At 45.3% G+C, this 18,024-nt stretch overlaps 1 protein-coding gene across 1 annotated transcript in view; it reads left to right on the top strand.

Annotated features, from left to right (window-relative positions):
- adgrb2 (adhesion G protein-coupled receptor B2) overlaps positions 1-18,024 on the top strand; it is a 114,306-nt gene that overhangs the window by 82,212 nt on the left and 14,070 nt on the right. Inside the window, exons 21-31 of the mRNA XM_076149910.1 lie at positions 107-173; positions 2,804-2,889; positions 4,421-4,519; positions 7,408-7,507; positions 7,720-7,791; positions 9,675-9,767; positions 11,309-11,587; positions 13,122-13,161; positions 13,610-13,624; positions 15,754-15,926; positions 16,023-16,712. Of these exons, the coding sequence (XP_076006025.1) occupies positions 107-173; positions 2,804-2,889; positions 4,421-4,519; positions 7,408-7,507; positions 7,720-7,791; positions 9,675-9,767; positions 11,309-11,587; positions 13,122-13,161; positions 13,610-13,624; positions 15,754-15,926; positions 16,023-16,712 (1,714 nt within the window). The remainder of the gene's footprint in view (positions 1-106; positions 174-2,803; positions 2,890-4,420; positions 4,520-7,407; positions 7,508-7,719; positions 7,792-9,674; positions 9,768-11,308; positions 11,588-13,121; positions 13,162-13,609; positions 13,625-15,753; positions 15,927-16,022; positions 16,713-18,024) is intronic.

The raw sequence follows: 18,024 nt of genomic DNA, 5'->3' as shown, positions 1-18,024 counted from the left end.
GCACCCGCAGCTCCTTCAATGTGAGACGGAATAGCGGTGAAGTGATATTTTACACTGTGGCAATCAGATGCTTTAGCGTGTGGAATGTTTCTGTGTTCTCTCGTAGTTGCTGGTTGTCGCTGGAGGGCGGGCTGCTCTACGCCTTCGTGGGACCTGCTGCTGTCATCGTCTTGGTGAGTTCCGCAAAGCTTCATTGTTTGTAATTCTATATCCTTTATGCTTCATTTGTTTTTGTAGTCTTGTAGGGGATATCTGACGAATGCTGACAACTATAGAAACACCTGGAGCAATACCTGAATTGCCCTGAAATTGTTGTTTACTTAGATCTTTACTCCTATAACATGATGACATCAAAGTGTAACACCAATAAAGTACGAGGCAGCCAGCATCGGTAGCTATGTTCATAGATCTACACAGCCATGGTTTGATATAAGTCAGACCAAGTTATGATCACGTAAACACCCATGTCCTTGATCAGTACTAGTTTGGTCCAGGCCCATATTAGCCATATTGTTGCACATTTCATCATACCATACGTTCTGGAATCATTCCCGGCACAAACATTAACCCACATAACTTAGAGTCAGCCTGTGAGATGGCACCTAAAGCGGCCTGCTTTTACTGTGTTCGCACAGTAGTGCTGTGCCAAAGGAGGTTTAAAGTGGATCGATGCATTTCTGGCACATTGAGCCATCACACTACTTCCGAAACAGTCCCTTAATGAGCCTAATGACATGGAAATGTGTACATGAGGTCGTGTTTAAGCTGCATAAACTGGAGCATACAGTACATACGGCTGATGTGAGTGTGAGAATGATGAGTTGTGCACTTGACTTAATAGTGTCGACCTGTGATATTTCATATTCCAGCAGAGTGTATCGGCAGAGCCCACAGGCCCGGACTGAACCATGAGTCACATTAATGTTCGGCTAAACCTGTGGTGCATTGATCGGATATCAGTGATGCTTGATCATCTATACTGTTCTTGTTTGGGGGATGTGTTGGATGCTCAGATAAGCTTGTTTCCTCTGAATGAATCCTTGGATGAATGCTTTCAGCTGCTAAGATCGGGCTTCGGGCTTTATTTCCTCACAGTTTATTTCCAGATTGGATTGGAATGACAGGAACACATGAAGCTGTATAAAACATAACAACATAAGCTGTTAACATGTCTAGTGTTGATTCTTATTTAATTGTTTATTAAAGGTGAAACTACACGATTTACAATTCTGCATCCTGTCACTGAAAATCAAATGAATTTCGTCTCCACAAATCAAATTCGTAACGGTGACGTGCAGGCCGATCTAAGACAAGATAATGCTGTAAATTATGTTGAATATTCATAATTCTTACATTCTAATCTTGCGCGGTGAGCCAACAAACAGATGATAAATGAGTGAAAGCAAAGGTGAGCACCTGATTACTTTGCTCCTCCGGACCCTCAAGGTTACATACCTCATAAACATGTCGAGTTTGCACATAATGTTAAAATGTTAAACCAACACGTCATAATGAAACACACAGTACGCTAATATATTTTAAAGTCTCCAGCGGCGGATGAAGAGTCAAGAGGTTGCCATAGTAACACAGACTTAAAGGACGTATGTCAGCGTCTGCTAACTCTCCATCTGCCTCCTCAATGTTAGCCCCCTCTCCCCCCGGCTCCGCGATGGTCCCCCGGCCCCCCAGTGTTGTTGCCACAGCGCCCCCTTCCCCTCCCTAACAAACAGCTGTAATGAGAGTGGGACATCAGGCAGAAAAACACAGACCTTCCCACAGGACTCCTTCTCTAATTAATGAACCTGGCCCTGGGCAAATAGCAGAGCAGGATGACGCTGACTCACGGGGCCGCGGCCAGACATGACCGCCATGACAATGTACCCCCCCTCTCCCCACTAACCCACCCCCCTCACAGTCTGGCACCTATGTGGGTTTCACGGCACCGGGAGGGGGGCGGGGGGATGAGATTGAACAGATATTTGGGCCAGAACGGTGGAGCATCCAGGTGTCGTTGACGAAAAATGTGAAAAATGTTTGAAGGGAGAATCTGGCTCCTCCATAGAAGCTGCAAAATGCTGGAAATTCGACCCGACACACGTAAATCTGTGTTGCTTGATCTGGAGCCTTTGGAGTAGTTGGGGATTTAATGAAATTTCATGCATGTAGAATAAGTCACCGCCGACAGCCAGATAAGCATCAGCTAGACGCCGAAGCAAAAAGGGAAAGCTAGAGAGAGGAGAAGGAGGAGAGGATGGGACAAAGGAGGATTAAACTTGGAAGGGACACGACTCCAGCGTGGAAAAGCTCCCAGATGTGCTGGATCTGTGAGCGGGAAAGGCCTGCATGTGGAAAGCCTCGGCTTAAATCAATGTGTGTGTGTGTGTGTGGGGGGGAGAGAATCTGTATCAGTGGGTCAGTGTGGGCAGATGGTTGTCAGGCTAAGCTGCAGGCTCTTCATCAGTAAAGAAGGCAGGAGGAGAAGCAATGAGTGTGTTTTCAGGTCGTCAGTGAGCAATAAGGATGTTGAACTATTTCGTATATTCTACACACAGAATTAGTACAGAAACTTAACTTTTTTAAACTGATTTGCCAACTACAATTTCCCTTTCCGTCTTCCATTGCCGTAATGCCCATTTTTATGATTAAAACATCTGCAAACATCCAAACCAAGAAACAAAAGTTTTGCGAATTCTGTCAACAGAAACTAAAACAAGTGAGATTAGCGTTTGATTTCTGTATTTAAACTGACTACAGTGTTGTAAATGGTTGTTCTTTGCTCTAATCGTGTCCGAACTCTCCTCAGGTCAACATGCTCATCGGGATCGTGGTCTTCAACAAGCTCATGTCACGCGACGGCATATCGGACAAATCCAAAAAGCAGCGAGCCGGGTGAGTTCACTTCCCCCTACACACCCTCCCAAACACACACACACATGCACACCCGCCGCCTCTTTCATCCTCACACTCAAGCGACGGCGGGAAAACTGACACTGCGTTTGTGAGGGATCGTGTCTCTGAATGCACCTCCAAAATGGCTGCCACATAAGGAAACACAAAGCCAGGTGTTTCTGTCTGCTTTCCTCTACAGGAGGCGCGTTGTAAAAGCCGGATTAGCTGAATTAAATACCTCAGAAAACCCGAAACATTCTACTTTTCTTCCTCCGGATAATCACTTGGGATAAATAAGCGCAGACGAACACAGAAATGCTCCCTAATGCGTTTCTGTGAGAGGAGACAAATCCGTGTTTTCATTTCCATAACTATTGATTCCTTTCTCTCTGTCTCTCCCTCTCCCTCTCCCTCCCTCTCTCTCTCTCTGTCTCTCCCTCTCCCTCTCTCATTACCTTTGTGTCTGTCTCTCAAACAAATTGAAATTGACGCGCTCATACCTACAAGGGTTAACGGTGGCGATCGACTCTCCAGGTTGTCGATTAAGCTCTTTGTTACCCACGATGCATTTGGAATTAAAGCAGCTAATGCGTGTAAAGGGAGAAGTCCTTGGCGTTATCCTGTTTGCTCTTAGACAACACTCAGAAGCACTGAGAACACACTCACACACTCACACTCACACGGAGCCTAAACACAGTAGTGCGCGGTGTTGCTAACAGGACAGGCTGTCATTAGCCTAATGTATTTCCTTATGAAGCCGTGGGGATGTGGCGCTGCTGAGGCAATGAGCTGTGATGGGGCGCTAATGTAGCATAGCCAGTGCACAGCCCCGTCATTCTCTGCTCACACACACAAACACACACTGATCAGTCAGCTGTAAGCAAACAACCAAAGGAGAGACTTTTCTCCCAACACAGACTCTGATTAAACTCCATCGTGAAGCCGTTGCAAACTCTACGCCAAACGAGCTCTCACCTTTAAGAGCTCCTAGTGTTGCTAACTACTTTCTTAAGAGAGTAGCTTGTAGCTGAAAAAGACCGTGTGACGTCAGTGGTAGCGTCTCCCTCTACATCCATGAAACCTGCCTCTATTCCACACACACACACACACATTAACACACACACACACACTCACACACCTGGCAGAGAGCAGTTGTGACACTTCCTGTCTGTCTCATTGTAACATTACGATGTGTCGTCTCTCTCGTTCTCTCTGCTCTGATCTTTGACTGTGTGTCATTGCTGCTACGTTTTTTGAAGGTGGGGTTTTAATTTGCCTTTCTTCCTTTCTTTCTTTTCTTCTCCCCCTCTTTTTTCTTTTCCCCTCCCTCTGTTTGTTGCGTGCACTTTTGTATTCATTTATTTGCGATTGTCCCACCTGCACCTTTATTTCTCCCATCCTCAACTGCATCATGTGTGTTTCCACCCGTCCCTCCTTCCGTCCCTCCGCCCCTCAAACACCCCCTACAACATTGTCGTGTGTGTGTATATGTTGTGTGTGTTTGTGCGGGTATGTGTGTGAATGTGTAAAGTGTTCCGGCGGAGGCGCGTAGCCGACTGCTCCTGAAATGCTCCAAGTGTGGCGTGATCTCGAGCACCGCTATGTCCAGATCTACCGCCAGCAACGCCATGTTAGTCCATCATCTTCTCTCTCGCTCTCTCTCTCTACCGCTCTACCACTCTTTCTCTCTCTCTCCCTCTCCCTCCCTTTCTTTCTCTGTTTCTCTCTCTCTACCCCTCTCTCTTGCTCCCTCTCGCCCTCTCTGTCTCTCTCTCTTTGCTCTCTTTCTCATATTCCATCTAAATGTGTCACTTTTTATTCTTTCTGTTACTGTTATGATCTCTTACTCTATCTTCACCTTTCTTGCTGTGCCTCTCTCTGCTCTCCCTCACTCACCATCTCAATCTCTCTTTGTCAGTTTGTCAGTTCTTTACTCTCACTGTCTCTCTCTCCTGTCTCTCTCTGCATTTCTTTGTACTCACCTTTTTCTCTATCTCATGCTGGTCCCTCTTCACTCTCTCTCTCTCTCTCGCTCACACACACACACACACACACACCTGCTTTTTGTCTCTCCTCCGTCCTTTTAATCTGTGGATGCCGGTAATGATGCCGGATGACATTCAGCGTCGGCTGGAACAAAACAAACCAATAAGAGGAAAAACAACAGAGCAGCACGCCACCGCCACTTAATGAGAGCGTGCTGTGATCCAGGCGGGTCACATAACCTGTGTCAGACAGTATTTATGAATGATTTCTGTAGAATCTCCCTAGCCTGCTCGCACATCAGGCTAAAGCGGGCGCCAGGTAGGTTATTGTATCCAACAGCCAAGTCTCCCTGTATCTCATTATGCTGTGTGGCTGTTTATGTGTCTGACTCGCCTCCTCCAAAAGTAGCAGAGAAATAAACAATAAAACGCGTTTAGGAAGATTACCTGAGACAAAGCACAGTAAACATGTCGAGCATCAAATCAACACAAATGGAATCTATTTGGAATAATGGATCAAAGAAAAAACAAGCGAGGCAGATGGTGTTCAGAGAGCGGTGCTGCAGGTGAGGCAGCGGCTACATTATGTCGGCTTCACGGCAGAAACGCTCTGATACCTCAGTGTATCCAGGAAACACCAGGAAGGAAATCACGAAGCTCACGAGCCGCCGCAGGATTCAAAACAAGCAGCAAATGAGTCACTTTGCATCTTTTAAACCTAAAACACACATTGCAAAGGACTGAACAAGAGGAGTCACAGGACAAACACAACAAATATATAAACATGAATGTAGATAAATAGCACAGCTTCAACTTCAGGGCCTTCAGGCTGCAGCCAATCACAGCGAAGGGGCCGGATTACATCCCGGCTCACATGAAGACGAGAGGTTCAAGGTCCAATTTGGTTTTATTCCATTCATAAATTTATTTAATTTGCAGCGATCCCTCACCCGCCGGCATTACACACCAGTGACCATGGCACACACACACACGCTGTTAAAAAAAAATAATTTAAAAAAGAAATAAGTTGCTATAGTTAAAAGCTGTGAGCAGAAACTGGCAGATCTAAAGTTTGATTCAAGCAGGTGTGTGTGTGTGTGTGTGTGTGTGTGTGTGTGTGCGCATAACACCTTTGCTGCCGGTGTGATTCACTGCAATAAAGTGAGCAAATGTATCTCTCTCCTAAATGTGCTCATTTAGAGTCATCGCTTGGTTAGAAGAGAGCTCCTTATCGCCACAGAGACGTAATCAGCCTGTCGCCAATCGGTTATTCCTGGATTGTGCACTGAAGTGGCTTTTAAACACAAGTATCTGTCTGTAAAGGTGCAGGAGTCCATGTGGGAAGTGAACCTTCCTCATTCCCGGGTTTCATTATGACCTAATAAGGCCGCTCTAATTGTCATAATGAAGCTTTAAGCACCGCTGCTGGAGGCTTCTTCCTACAGTTTCAATTATTCCCACCACAAAGCACAAAAGTGTGAAAAGCAACAACACACAGCTCCAACATTTCTAATGATAGCGGAGGTCCTTTAAATGAAAAGTCTTATTCAGAAACAAACACATTCTTTCATATACTGAGGTGCAGTGGAGCCTCTGGATCATACCGAGCTATATGATGAGGGAATGCTGGGAATTTCCACTGTTAAAATCACAACTTTATTTGTTAAAATCATAACTTTACTATCAATTTTTACTTTTGTTGACCTGACCTGACCATTTTGCTGGCTGACATCGACCCTTTGAGGCCTTTGTTGGTCTTCTGTTCAAACCTGTGCTGACGCTGTGTATCAGTGTGTGAAGTGAACTATGGTTTGTGTTTCAAACCTCAGCCTGACAGAGCTGCAAGTCTGTCTGTCTGTCTGTCTGTCTGTCTGTCTGTCTGTCTGTCTCTCTGTCTGACTGACTGACTGACTGCCATGAAGCCATGAATATGTGCTATCGCACAGCATGAACATTTATAAATCTAACTCCAGTCCCATACGCAGACGCACACACACTGAATCCACAGAGACGGTGTGTCAGTGCAGCAGTGGAGTGATCCCCCATGTTGTGCTGTCATGTCACAGTCCAGCAGACACTTAGTGGAACAGACCATATAATTGTGAGCAATTGTCAGTCTGGTAGTGATCTACATGATTACACATCATCTCTCTGCTTCTCAGTGGGACTGAGAGAGTCTCTGTGTGAACCAGCCTCTGTGTGTGTGTGTGTGTGTGTGTGTGTGTGTGTGTGTGTGTGTGTGTGTGTGTGTGTGTGTGTGTGTGTGTGTGTGTGTGTGAGAGAGTGAGTGTGAGTGAGACAAGTGGAATGAAATGACTTTAGCTGACCTGGATGAACCCCTTTGCTCCTTCTCCTTCCCTGCTCTCTCTCTCTCTCTCTCTCTCGCTCTCTCTCTCTCTCTCTCCTTCTCTTCCTCTCTCTCTCCTCTCCCTCTCCCTCTCCCTCTCTCTCTCTCTTTCCCTCTTTCCCTCTCTCTCTCCCTCTTTCTCCCTCTCTCTCTCCTTCCCTCTCCCTCTCTCTCTCTCCCTCTCAGGGCGTCTCTGTGGAGCTCCTGTGTGGTTCTCCCTTTGTTGGCGTTGACCTGGATGTCAGCTGTGTTGGCCATAACTGACAGGCGCTCCACATTATTCCAGGTAAACCAGACGCTCACCTTTTGACCCGTGGGGGGGTCGAAAACTGATGTGATGATTAAATATGACATATCAGTGTTAAACAGCATTCACTTAAACATCATTCCGTAATGACATTATGTCAGCGTTGGACAGTATTCAACCATTACTGATCCAGTGGACTGTGTGACATTCCATCATGAATAGCTTCTATACACATATTTGCCGTCTTTCAGGTCCTGTTTGCCGTCTTTGACTCTGTCCAAGGTTTCGTCATCATCACCGTCCACTGTGCCATGAGGCGAGAGGTGAGTCACACACTCACACTCACACACACACACACACACACACACACACACACACACACACACACACACACACACACACACACATCACAACACACGCTGACCTTCACCGCTTCCGTCTGCCTCCACAGGTGAGGCAGACGCTTGAAATGTCACATTTGTTTCCAGATCACAGTGGAATACAAGTGTATCAGACAGGAGCGGATGTGTGTCCCGTGCTACAGCGCCGCTTCATTGTAACACTGTCTGAAAGGGACGCTATTGTCCGTCTGATCCAAGGTCGCTTTAAGGAGCTTACTAAGATGAGGGAATAACGCGATAAGTCCCTAACTCAAACCCCCTCAGTGCGACGGGCTTTACTGTGACCCCGGGGATGCTTCCTGTTTACACTCATTATGCTCAAGATCATGCCTGTAGAAGCATGAGTACACACATAAATATACATGTACATACACTCATCTTACTGTATTGACAAAGAATTCATGGATTTCCTTCCTCGGTTTTCCATAGCCCACACGCATACACACACACACACACACACACACACACACGCGTGCAAGCCTTTATCCAAGAGATCGTGGAGATATTATATGCAAAGCGTTGTGTAAGTGAATTATTAAACGCTTGGAACACTGAACTGCATTCAATCAATATCACAAAACCGGAGGGATCACGGCGGAGTAAATCCAGGAATCATTCTTTTCTAAATGTATGAAAATCCCCCGCAAAGAGACTTAAATCGTAAATCCTTCATAACTGCAGAACAGAGAGTAACAAGGGGGAGAACGAGGAGACATAACAGCCTGAAAGGGGACGTGAAGGCAGCACAAGGCGAGATTTTAGGAAGGAAGTAAAGAGCAGAAACGGAGCCGGCAGAAGGAGCAAGGGGAGCGCCGCACACTTCAGTGCTGCTCTGTAGCTTTGCTCAGCATCAGGTGCACGTAAGGTACCGTGGCGTAAAAAAAAACACACACACACACGAAAGCCACCGCCACGACAACAGTGGCCCGCTGAGATCAGTGGCGGGGGGAGGCGTGCGATCGAAGGCGTTTGAGGCCTTGTAATTAGGAGGCAGCGGGAGACGAGACGGAAGACAGAGATGTAAAGGTGGAAGAACCGGGGAGGGTTTGAGTTCAGTGATAGGGGAGGGAGGGAGGAAACAAGGAGGGGCCCCACTGAGGGTCTCTTCACAGGAAAACACAACGAGATGCTTCGGGCGCCAACAAACACGCCGCCCACACACACGTAAAAATCAAAGAGCTGGCGAACAAGTGCCATGGAAAATAAGCATGGACAGGGACGATGCAGGAGGAAACAATGGAGGAGAGGCTATGCAATATTAATCAGATGTGATACACACCGTTTACAGAGACCACCTGCTGAGACCAGAGCTGCCTTCTCTCCTCTGCTTCACACGTCACACACACGCTCTCACCAGATCCTTATGGGGGGAAATGAGGTCATGCCTCAGCATGTTACCAGGACTATATTACAGAGATCAAGATACGTTTAGTTTTTGCTATGTAAACCTCCAATCCCTTGACACTGGGCTGGTGTGTGTGAGAGTGCGTGTGTGTGTGTGTGTTTGCTCAGATGCTAAATGTGGGAGAAAAAGGCAAATATGACACAGTGAAGGCTCAGGGCTTTGAACAAATGTCCGCCGTGCTGTAGGTTTTAATTAGGGCGGTGTACTGCTGATCTGGCCCGGCTCAAATAGGCCACTGTGTTGTGTCGCCGCGCTCTCCACTGTGCCCTGCTGTCAGTTACCTAAGCTACACGCTAAGGAAACGTGTCTGAAGAACAAACGATCCTCGCCTGCCAAGCAGAGCTCTAATGTGTCCGACATGTCTCTTCCTCTCTGTCTTCCTGTCTTCCCGTCACCTCAGGTGCAGGATGCAGTGCGCTGCCGGATGGGCGGATGCAAGGACGACAGCGAGAACTCGCCAGACTCCTGCAAGAACGGACAGGTGCAGATCATGGTGAATAGCATCCCATCTCATCCCACATTGCAAATCCATTAGCCGTCCGTGAACGTCTGCTTCGGAGCGCCGGGAGCTTCTTCGGCGCGGAATAACAAGAAGAACGTGATTCCCAACTCGTCCTTCTCTTTACAGCGTCACAGCCCTTTGTTTCTGCGTTAGACTTTTTGATTAAAATATATTTCCTCAAATTTGGCATTTCAATTCCCCTTGAAAGTGTAAACCGTTAATTAACTTTGCAGGTCAGAGTCGGAGTCTAACTCTGTATAATTGGACTTCAACTACAACAACAGAGTATTAGAGCGGCTGAAACACCAGAGATTTTGAAAATTTAGTAATTATATTTTAAAAAAATATCACAAGAGTTCAGTAAGAATATCTCAAGAACATTTCCAAGAATAAAGTTGCAAATATCACATGAATGACATCATTACATTTCAACATTAATGTCCAACTGAAGGATGTGGAGGCTCTGGTGAAGTTATACAATCGGAGCCAAACACTTTATTCTCTTGACATTCAGACCTTTTTCAATATTACAATTTTAATCTCAAAATCTGTCTCTTTTCTATTTTATACAACAGTGGCCTTAAAACTCCCATCTTACACTCTGCACCAAATCATTTGATAAATGAAATGAAAACACATCTCCCATAACGTGTCCTTCCTCGGAGATGAATGCGATTCTATGATATAAATACATTCTTAAGATTCCATATATCACCAACATTGGCCCTGCAGCAGCTTTATTTACCTTTAATCTAAACCTTTTCATCTGTATTTGAAGAGCACAGAGCTCACGTAAGGGCGGCGTGTCCCAACATGCAGCTGAACACGCGTGTAAATCATATAGAAGTCAGCCGCCTCGCCAAAGTCACTGCGGTCGGCCTGCGACTGCCACAGCGTAAGTTACTGCCGCTCGCACATCGTCGCTCCCTTTATTCCTCCCTTAGACCTGTTTGCCGTAACGATTATGAGCCTCTGAACGCACCTCTGAGGTTATCAAGATTAAACACTGGAGCCATCAATCTGCGCAGAGAGCTCATTAGAACACGTCCCCTTCCCCTGTTTTCGTAGCGGAGACGAGTCATTTCAGTTTAAATATTCTTAATTTTCAGTTAAATATGCCATTGTTCCACTCTGCTGTTCCATCTGCAGTCAGTAAACCGGCTGTCTTTTCTGCGTGTACAGCATGTTGAGTTACACTGACGGAATGGTTCCAGACGGCACATATGCTGCATGAAAAGCACAAATCACCTTGGGAACGCTGATTGTGATGCGTGATTCCGCAACGCTGCCACTGATGATTTCCGCATCATAACCAGCTTGCAGGCCGCCCTCTCTAGTGTTCTTCCTCTATTCACTTCAGATCTGATTAAGTCCCATGACATGTACGCAGACCTTTTCTTTAGAGATATCATGAATATCTGTAAGTAGATCTTGAAACTAAGCCAGCTCTATTCTACACAAATAACAGCTACATCTTCTTCTTCTGACATCTTCAATTTATTCTCTCCACCGTATTCGCCTTGGACCATCAGAAGGCCGCAAACGTGAGCTACTGCGGCCAGCAGTGCGGCTCTCTGCGCTACGGCACGTCCTCGTACCTGCTGGGTTGCCCGCCGACGTGCCACCCGCCAGCGTGCCAGCAAGCGTGTCACCACAGTTTGCCCCGCAGCAACCATAACCACGACCACGGCCTCACGCTGGACTACGGCCACGCCCTCTGCCATGCTAATAACCATAACCACATCCTGAACAATGCCCACAACCACGCCCATAACCATAACCACGCCCACAACCACTTCAACAGCCAAACAGTATGTCGCCTGGACTCAAGGCAAAAACTTGTAGTTAGATAAAAGTTGCAATATGTATAACAACAGCGTTTCCATAGCAAAGATTCTTCTGACAGACCCAAACTCTTGGAACGGAAAGTCTTTTTCAGTCATTTCGAGTCGAGGAAAGAACACTTTTAATATATTGGAATCTGCTCTCGTGTCATTTTAAACCAGCCAGTGACAGTTGCTATGGAGACGTTTGTCTATTGAGTCCCCATCTTGGCTGCTTTTAATTAGTTTGTGCAACAAAAAACAGTATGAAAGTTAACATCATAAGATGAGAGAGTAGTGAAATTGTAAAAAGCTAAAAGAACAGAAAGTGATGTGAAATAAGGAAGAAAGTAATAAAAATGTTGAGGTTAAAGCAAATTTGCCTTAAAAGATGTACATATTGCAACTTTAAATGTAACTAGAAGAATCATAGCAAGTAGCATTTGTTGGTAAGAGAAAGAGATTTAGATGTTCTGTGTATTTAAATGTGTTTCTGATTTAGTTTGCATTGATTTGAACTTTACGACCTCATCCATCCGAGTCAGCAGGTCATGTGCTTCCTTTATGCTGATGATTCGCTGCACTTAGTCTCTCAGATCGCTGTTGGTGAAAAAAATGAAGTCAGTTTGGATGAAGAAGGAGAGGAAGACTGAGTGGGAGGGCGTCAGGTTCTTTCATATCCACAATTGTCCATTTAGCAGAGGCCCATTTATGATGCTGGGGGTGATTTGCGTACTAAGAGCTTTTTCTCTCCTCTGAGACCTCCACACATTCTCTCTCATTCTCTTTCCATTTTTCATCCCCCTCTCCTTCTCTCTCTCTCTCTCTCTCTCTCTCGCGAGCCCAAACTGTCTAAAAATCTCTAGTTTATAATCCAAACAAAGGCTTTTGTAATTGAGTCCCACTGAGATACAGGAGGCGGTTTGATGGCGAGAGAGGACAACGGCTGCATAGCAATGAGCTTTACGTTCACGTTGTGTTTATCGGAGCTACAAATTTGACCCGTTTTTCATTCGGCGCAATCACTGGTGTGCTGATGGAGGCGGTGGACGCTTGTATGTTTGGAATATTTGGGAGCTTTGTGTCGGTTTTAGCTTGTAGAACTCTGCTGTCTTCCTCGTCTCTCTGTCCAAACACTGTGCTCTCGTCTGCAGGGGTGAAATGGTCACATCAGATAGAAACATGTCACTCATCCAGGCTGCATTCTGTACAGAAAGCCGCCTAATGTTTCCGGTTGCACTTTTTTTGTGGTCTCTATCTGAGACTCCTTCTTCGCAGAGCGTATTGATAACTGCCTGAGAAGTATTGCCATGGTAACAGATACAGTACTAACCCTTCCTATACACTCAAATCAGAGCAGCACAGCCGCCGCTTTCAGTATAACATTATAGATTTGATTCTTTCTTGGGCTGTGCACTGCTACTTATCTGGTGACTGTATTTATAAGCACACGGTCACACACACTTGTACACACACACACTAACTGTCTTTCCTCTCTTCCTCTCTCTTCTCTACTTGCTAGACGGATTTCGAGAAAGATGTGGACTTGGCATGCCAAACAGGTGAGCGCTTTCTCTCTCACTCTCTCTCTCTCTCTTGCTCTCTCTCTCTCCCTTTCATCTTCCTTTGTTCCAACATGGGATTTACATTGTGAGGATAGAGAGAGAGAGAGAGTGGAGAGCGTGTTTGCTGCCGTGCATTTTGATGAAATGATGGTAAATACACAGTGGTGGGCAAATAATTATGCTTATCAATCAGTGAAGAGCAGAACAGCACTGAATTTACTTTGAATATAGCTTTGAAAAGTTGTATTATTCTATAAAGGTTTCCTCTCTCAGTGTTTGGAGAGCATATATTTGGATAAGTCGGTGCAATTGTGTATGATAATCACATTCCGACTTGTTTATGGGAAATATACAGTGTGTGTGCGTGTGTGTGCGTGTGTGTGCGTTTCAGCTGGTGTGTACTGTCATATTAACACAGTTACTTTCCCCCCTCCCACCCTCGCAGAGAGAGGACACCCATGTAAGTTTACACCCAATTGCTTAGCACTGCCTCAATTCAAATGAAAATTCTGCTTTTTGGTTGTTTTGTTTGGGTTTGTTTTGAAACCCGAGTGTGTTCTCTGTAGTTTTTGGGCATCATTCCCATCCTTTCACATCCTAACACTTTATTCAACAACTTCATAGTGTGAGAACATGGCAGCCAGTCTGTGAAGGTTCATCAGTTATCCACCTTGACTGGCCAGAAAATGTTGCTATTCGTCCAAATGGCTCCTTCAGTACAAAGGAGTACTTAGACTGCCTGCTATAAACAGCTATTATAGATTTCAGACTCTCTGGATCAACTATGATGCGCCAACAAATTATGCATTTTATTTCTTGGAGTGATTATCAGGGAAAAAGTTCACACAGTTCCTTGAATCACTCCCAGATTAAGTCTGTTGCTGCTATTTCATTTACTGCTTGCTACCTTAGTTTATCCATTATTATTCACAGTGGTTCTGCTTTGTTAGATGATTTGCATACATTCATGCCGAGTTCTTGTGATGCAGTGGGATGCCATAACCATAAAAAAAAGGGGGGATGGCAGGACATATAATCGATCCACACGCGGGTGCTTCACAGAGGGCCGTCATGCTTCCAGAGGGATGACTACAGCTCCACTGCACCAATTAGCTTTAGCACAATAATGAGCCTCACTTGTGGTATCTAATCACTCAAGAACACCACAAGGTTTCACTTCAGACTCACAACATTGTAGAGTTCTGAACTATTATTCTGATATAGACAGGTACAATTAGCACATTATAATTGGAGTTAAGCTAACATTAGCTAAGGCTTAGTAGTTAAAACTAAGAGCTGTTTATGACCTTTTTGTTGCTGAAACCCTTAGTGCCAGCAATTAAGTTGTGAGCAAAATGTTAGCATAATGTGAAGGGATGTTGAAACTATAAAAAAATATGTGTGAATTTTAGCCTCTTAGCCTTTACTGGAAACAGATTTGAAAGCTTCAGAGAAGGGCTACATATATTTAGCCTAGCATTTGATTTCTCCCCATGAGAGTGAATATTTTTACCCTTTTGGGGACAGAATGAATGGAAAAGATGAGGTGACATCCTGTGTGAATAAAAAAAAAAGTAAAGTAGCCTATGAAACGCTTGACGTCCTGTGACATCATTCAATATGTCTGATGATGAGGTTTGCTTGGATATGAGAGTCCCAAACTTAGAACGATGCCTGAAAAGCTTGTTCCTTTGCATTGTAAGTTACTGTCACACGTTATTTCTGTCAATGTAGGATGTCTCCTCTCCTCATCTGTTAGAATGAGCATGATATCAAGCACGAACCTTCAGTTTAATTTTGATTTCACTGGGTTAATAGATTCATTGATTAGATCAAATCGATTCTTATCAGCTTGCCAAGACCCATTGCATTCCATGGTAATTTCTGTTGTTTACATTTTCCTGAACAAGATGCATGAAAGGTAACCAAAAGCCCTGTCATAGTATGATGAGGTCATAGACAAACATGCATGTATCACACACAGATAGCACAAGGGAATGATGAGCTCCCAAGCCAGGGCAACATGAGACGGGATTGAGAAGGAAGTGAATGTAGCTCCATCTCATCTGAAGCAGATTACGTTTTTCACTGTGGCTCTTTCTCCCAGCTAATAAAACTCCAGGCTCACTGGCAAATCTCAAGATGGAGCAAAACTTGAGGTCACAGTGTCGCAGACAAAACTGATATCAGTCAGTATGAACCATATAAGCCCCGAAATGAAATATGATATTTAGTTTTGGTGGGGTGAGATAGGATCTGTTTTTGTGGTTCAGTATTGCAAACACAGAAGAGAAGCTCACAGCTACAGTAGATCAAATCTGCCAACAAACCACCATATCAGTGCATCAGTGAGTCGTGTCATACGAATCAATGACACTAGTTTTAGTCATAAATGGAATGAATTGATCCACACAGTCTTTCTATGGCCTTGCTTTTACCTTTTATTTGTACTTGGTTGTTCTTTATCCTTTTTGGTTTGCTCCCTCCTTTCATCCCGCCTTCAATCCCTTTACCTTCACTTCTTTTCAACTCCACTTATTAAATAACTTGTGTTCCCTCGCCTCCCTTCTCTTCACTGCCTCCCTCCAGTCATTTTTAAGGAGGTTAACACCTGCAATCCGGCTACCATCACTGGGACCCTTTCTCGCATCTCTCTGGATGACGAGGATGATCCCAAGCTGGCAGCCCATCAAGAGGGGGGAGTAGGGTGCAACTTTAGCTCCCTTCCTGGGAACATCCCTCCTCCCAACCTCATCGTGCAGGTATGGGATTGGTGTTCAACTGTAATTGATCAGTATAGTGTTCTGTTCTACGTGCTTGTCTCAAAATCTGTGTTTGCTCTTGGGGTTTTCCACCAGGTTCCAGCCCTCGGAGGTCTCAATGAGCTGAGTGACACGCCCCTTAAGAAGGAGATGAATGTAGAGCAGCAGAGACAGCAGGGGCAGCAACGCAGTGGGGCACCCGTCTACCTGTGTACCGAGAGTGGCCTGGGGTGGGCACGACCACCCACCTCCTCCAACACCTCCCAGGATGGAAGTGCTGGCAGTGGCGGAGGAGGAGGGGAGGGAGACTACATGGTCTTACCTCGTAGGACGGTTAGTCTCAAACCCCCAGCACCCTCCTCCCAAGGAGGAGGTCTGGGACAGGGGGGCGAGGACAAACCCCTCAACATTGCAGTGGAGGATCCTCCCTTTCCCCCACCTCCCTCCCCCCTGACCCTACACCCAGCTGAGAGCGAGGCCTACCCAGCTGATTTTGTGCCGTCCAGTGTGGGCGACATGAACATCACCATGAACCTCAACCGCTCCTATGGGACGATCAAAACGATGCCCCACGGGCACAGCCACATGATGGCGCAGGGTGGTCTTGTGCACTCCCACGGAGGACACATGCACTCCCACGGGCATTCGCTCCAGCTAAAGCCAGGCCAGAGGCCATCAGTCAGACAGATTCTGACAGGGGGAACAACTGTGGAGAGAACCAGGACCCTGCCACGCAACCTGGGCAGCAGCAATGCCAACACCAACGTCTCTGCAGGATCCCTGGAGGTAGGTAGAAGGTTCAGAAAGGGTGAGGGATGGAGAAAGGTTTTCCAGTGATGCTGACGCTTCTTCACACGCTCACCAATCGTCTTAACTTTTGGTTTGAAGTTATGAATGCAGTGCAGTGGCCACACAATAGGATGTTATATTAGTGCTTAAGGCTCATTAATAGACTCAACTACTTCCATATAACTACAAAAGGGTGTGCAAAGAAAAGAGAGCTTGTATAGCTAATAGTCATATGGTGTTGTGATACATTATTTATTGTACATTATGATATAACGCATATACTCACAAACTAGCCTCTGGGGTCTTGCTGGTGCAGCTTCAGTAGCAGTAGCTCTGATGCAGTGCTATTTTTTGCTCAGGTTAATGTTAATTTATTTTGCACCAAAATGCTTGAGCTCCATTAAAGGTCTTGGAAATGTGCAAATTGCCCCAGGAATCGCACTACCGCATCTCCCTAGCACTACCACATAAAATTGCAAATAGCATATTTGTGTGTGCCTGCAGCTGAGTTTGGATTGCACTTGAAGTTTGATGAAATACGAGTTTTCAGGCTTAATGAGACAATTATTGTTAAAATGAATGACAAACATATGCTTGTGTGTATGTGTGTGTGCGTGTCGGTGCATGCAATGTGTGTAATCCCCTCGTAGCTATACGACAGATGGACTGAGACAGTCACAATCAGAGGAAATACCCCTGGTGGATTTATATCAGCCCACCTTGATTTTACACACACACACACACACACACATACATCCACACACAAATATGCACATTATTCCATATGCAAAGACACAAACACACACATACCCACACACCCACCCACAATGTGGATCGTTCCCCAATGGCATCTTGCTGACTCACAAGGTTGATTAAGGAGATAGAAACGATACTTTTACCAAAAAGTGCAGATGCTCCATTTGGGGCTGAGGACGTTAAGGACGAGTCATTAAAACTCGTAAAAAATCTCTGTAATAAGAGCTGCGAGTGCACTCATGAATACCAAAAAAATCTGAAACCTGTGGGATTTAATTTACTGCTACAATTTCATCCTGTTTGAATATGCTTGATTTGGAGATGGATATGTGAGTGTGCATATCAAGATTAACACACTAGTGCTTTACTCCCAAACTTAAACATCGTCACACATTATGAATAATGGAGGGAGCACGTAAACGTTCCCAGTTTTCATTTCAATGTTGATCTTTACTTAAACGATTGTAGATTTGAACTCTTAATGATTGAATCAAGGTGTGGTAAGGCTTACGGAAGATTTGGACCTTGCTAATGTAAAATGGAAAGGCAATGA

Source organism: Genypterus blacodes, unplaced genomic scaffold, assembly GCF_046128005.1.
Source record: "Genypterus blacodes isolate CSIRO-AG114 ecotype Tasmania unplaced genomic scaffold, CSIRO-AGI_Gbla_v1 ptg000048l_1, whole genome shotgun sequence".
Lineage (NCBI taxonomy): Eukaryota > Metazoa > Chordata > Actinopteri > Ophidiiformes > Ophidiidae > Genypterus > Genypterus blacodes.
This window is presented reverse-complemented; position numbering and strand designations above follow the sequence as displayed.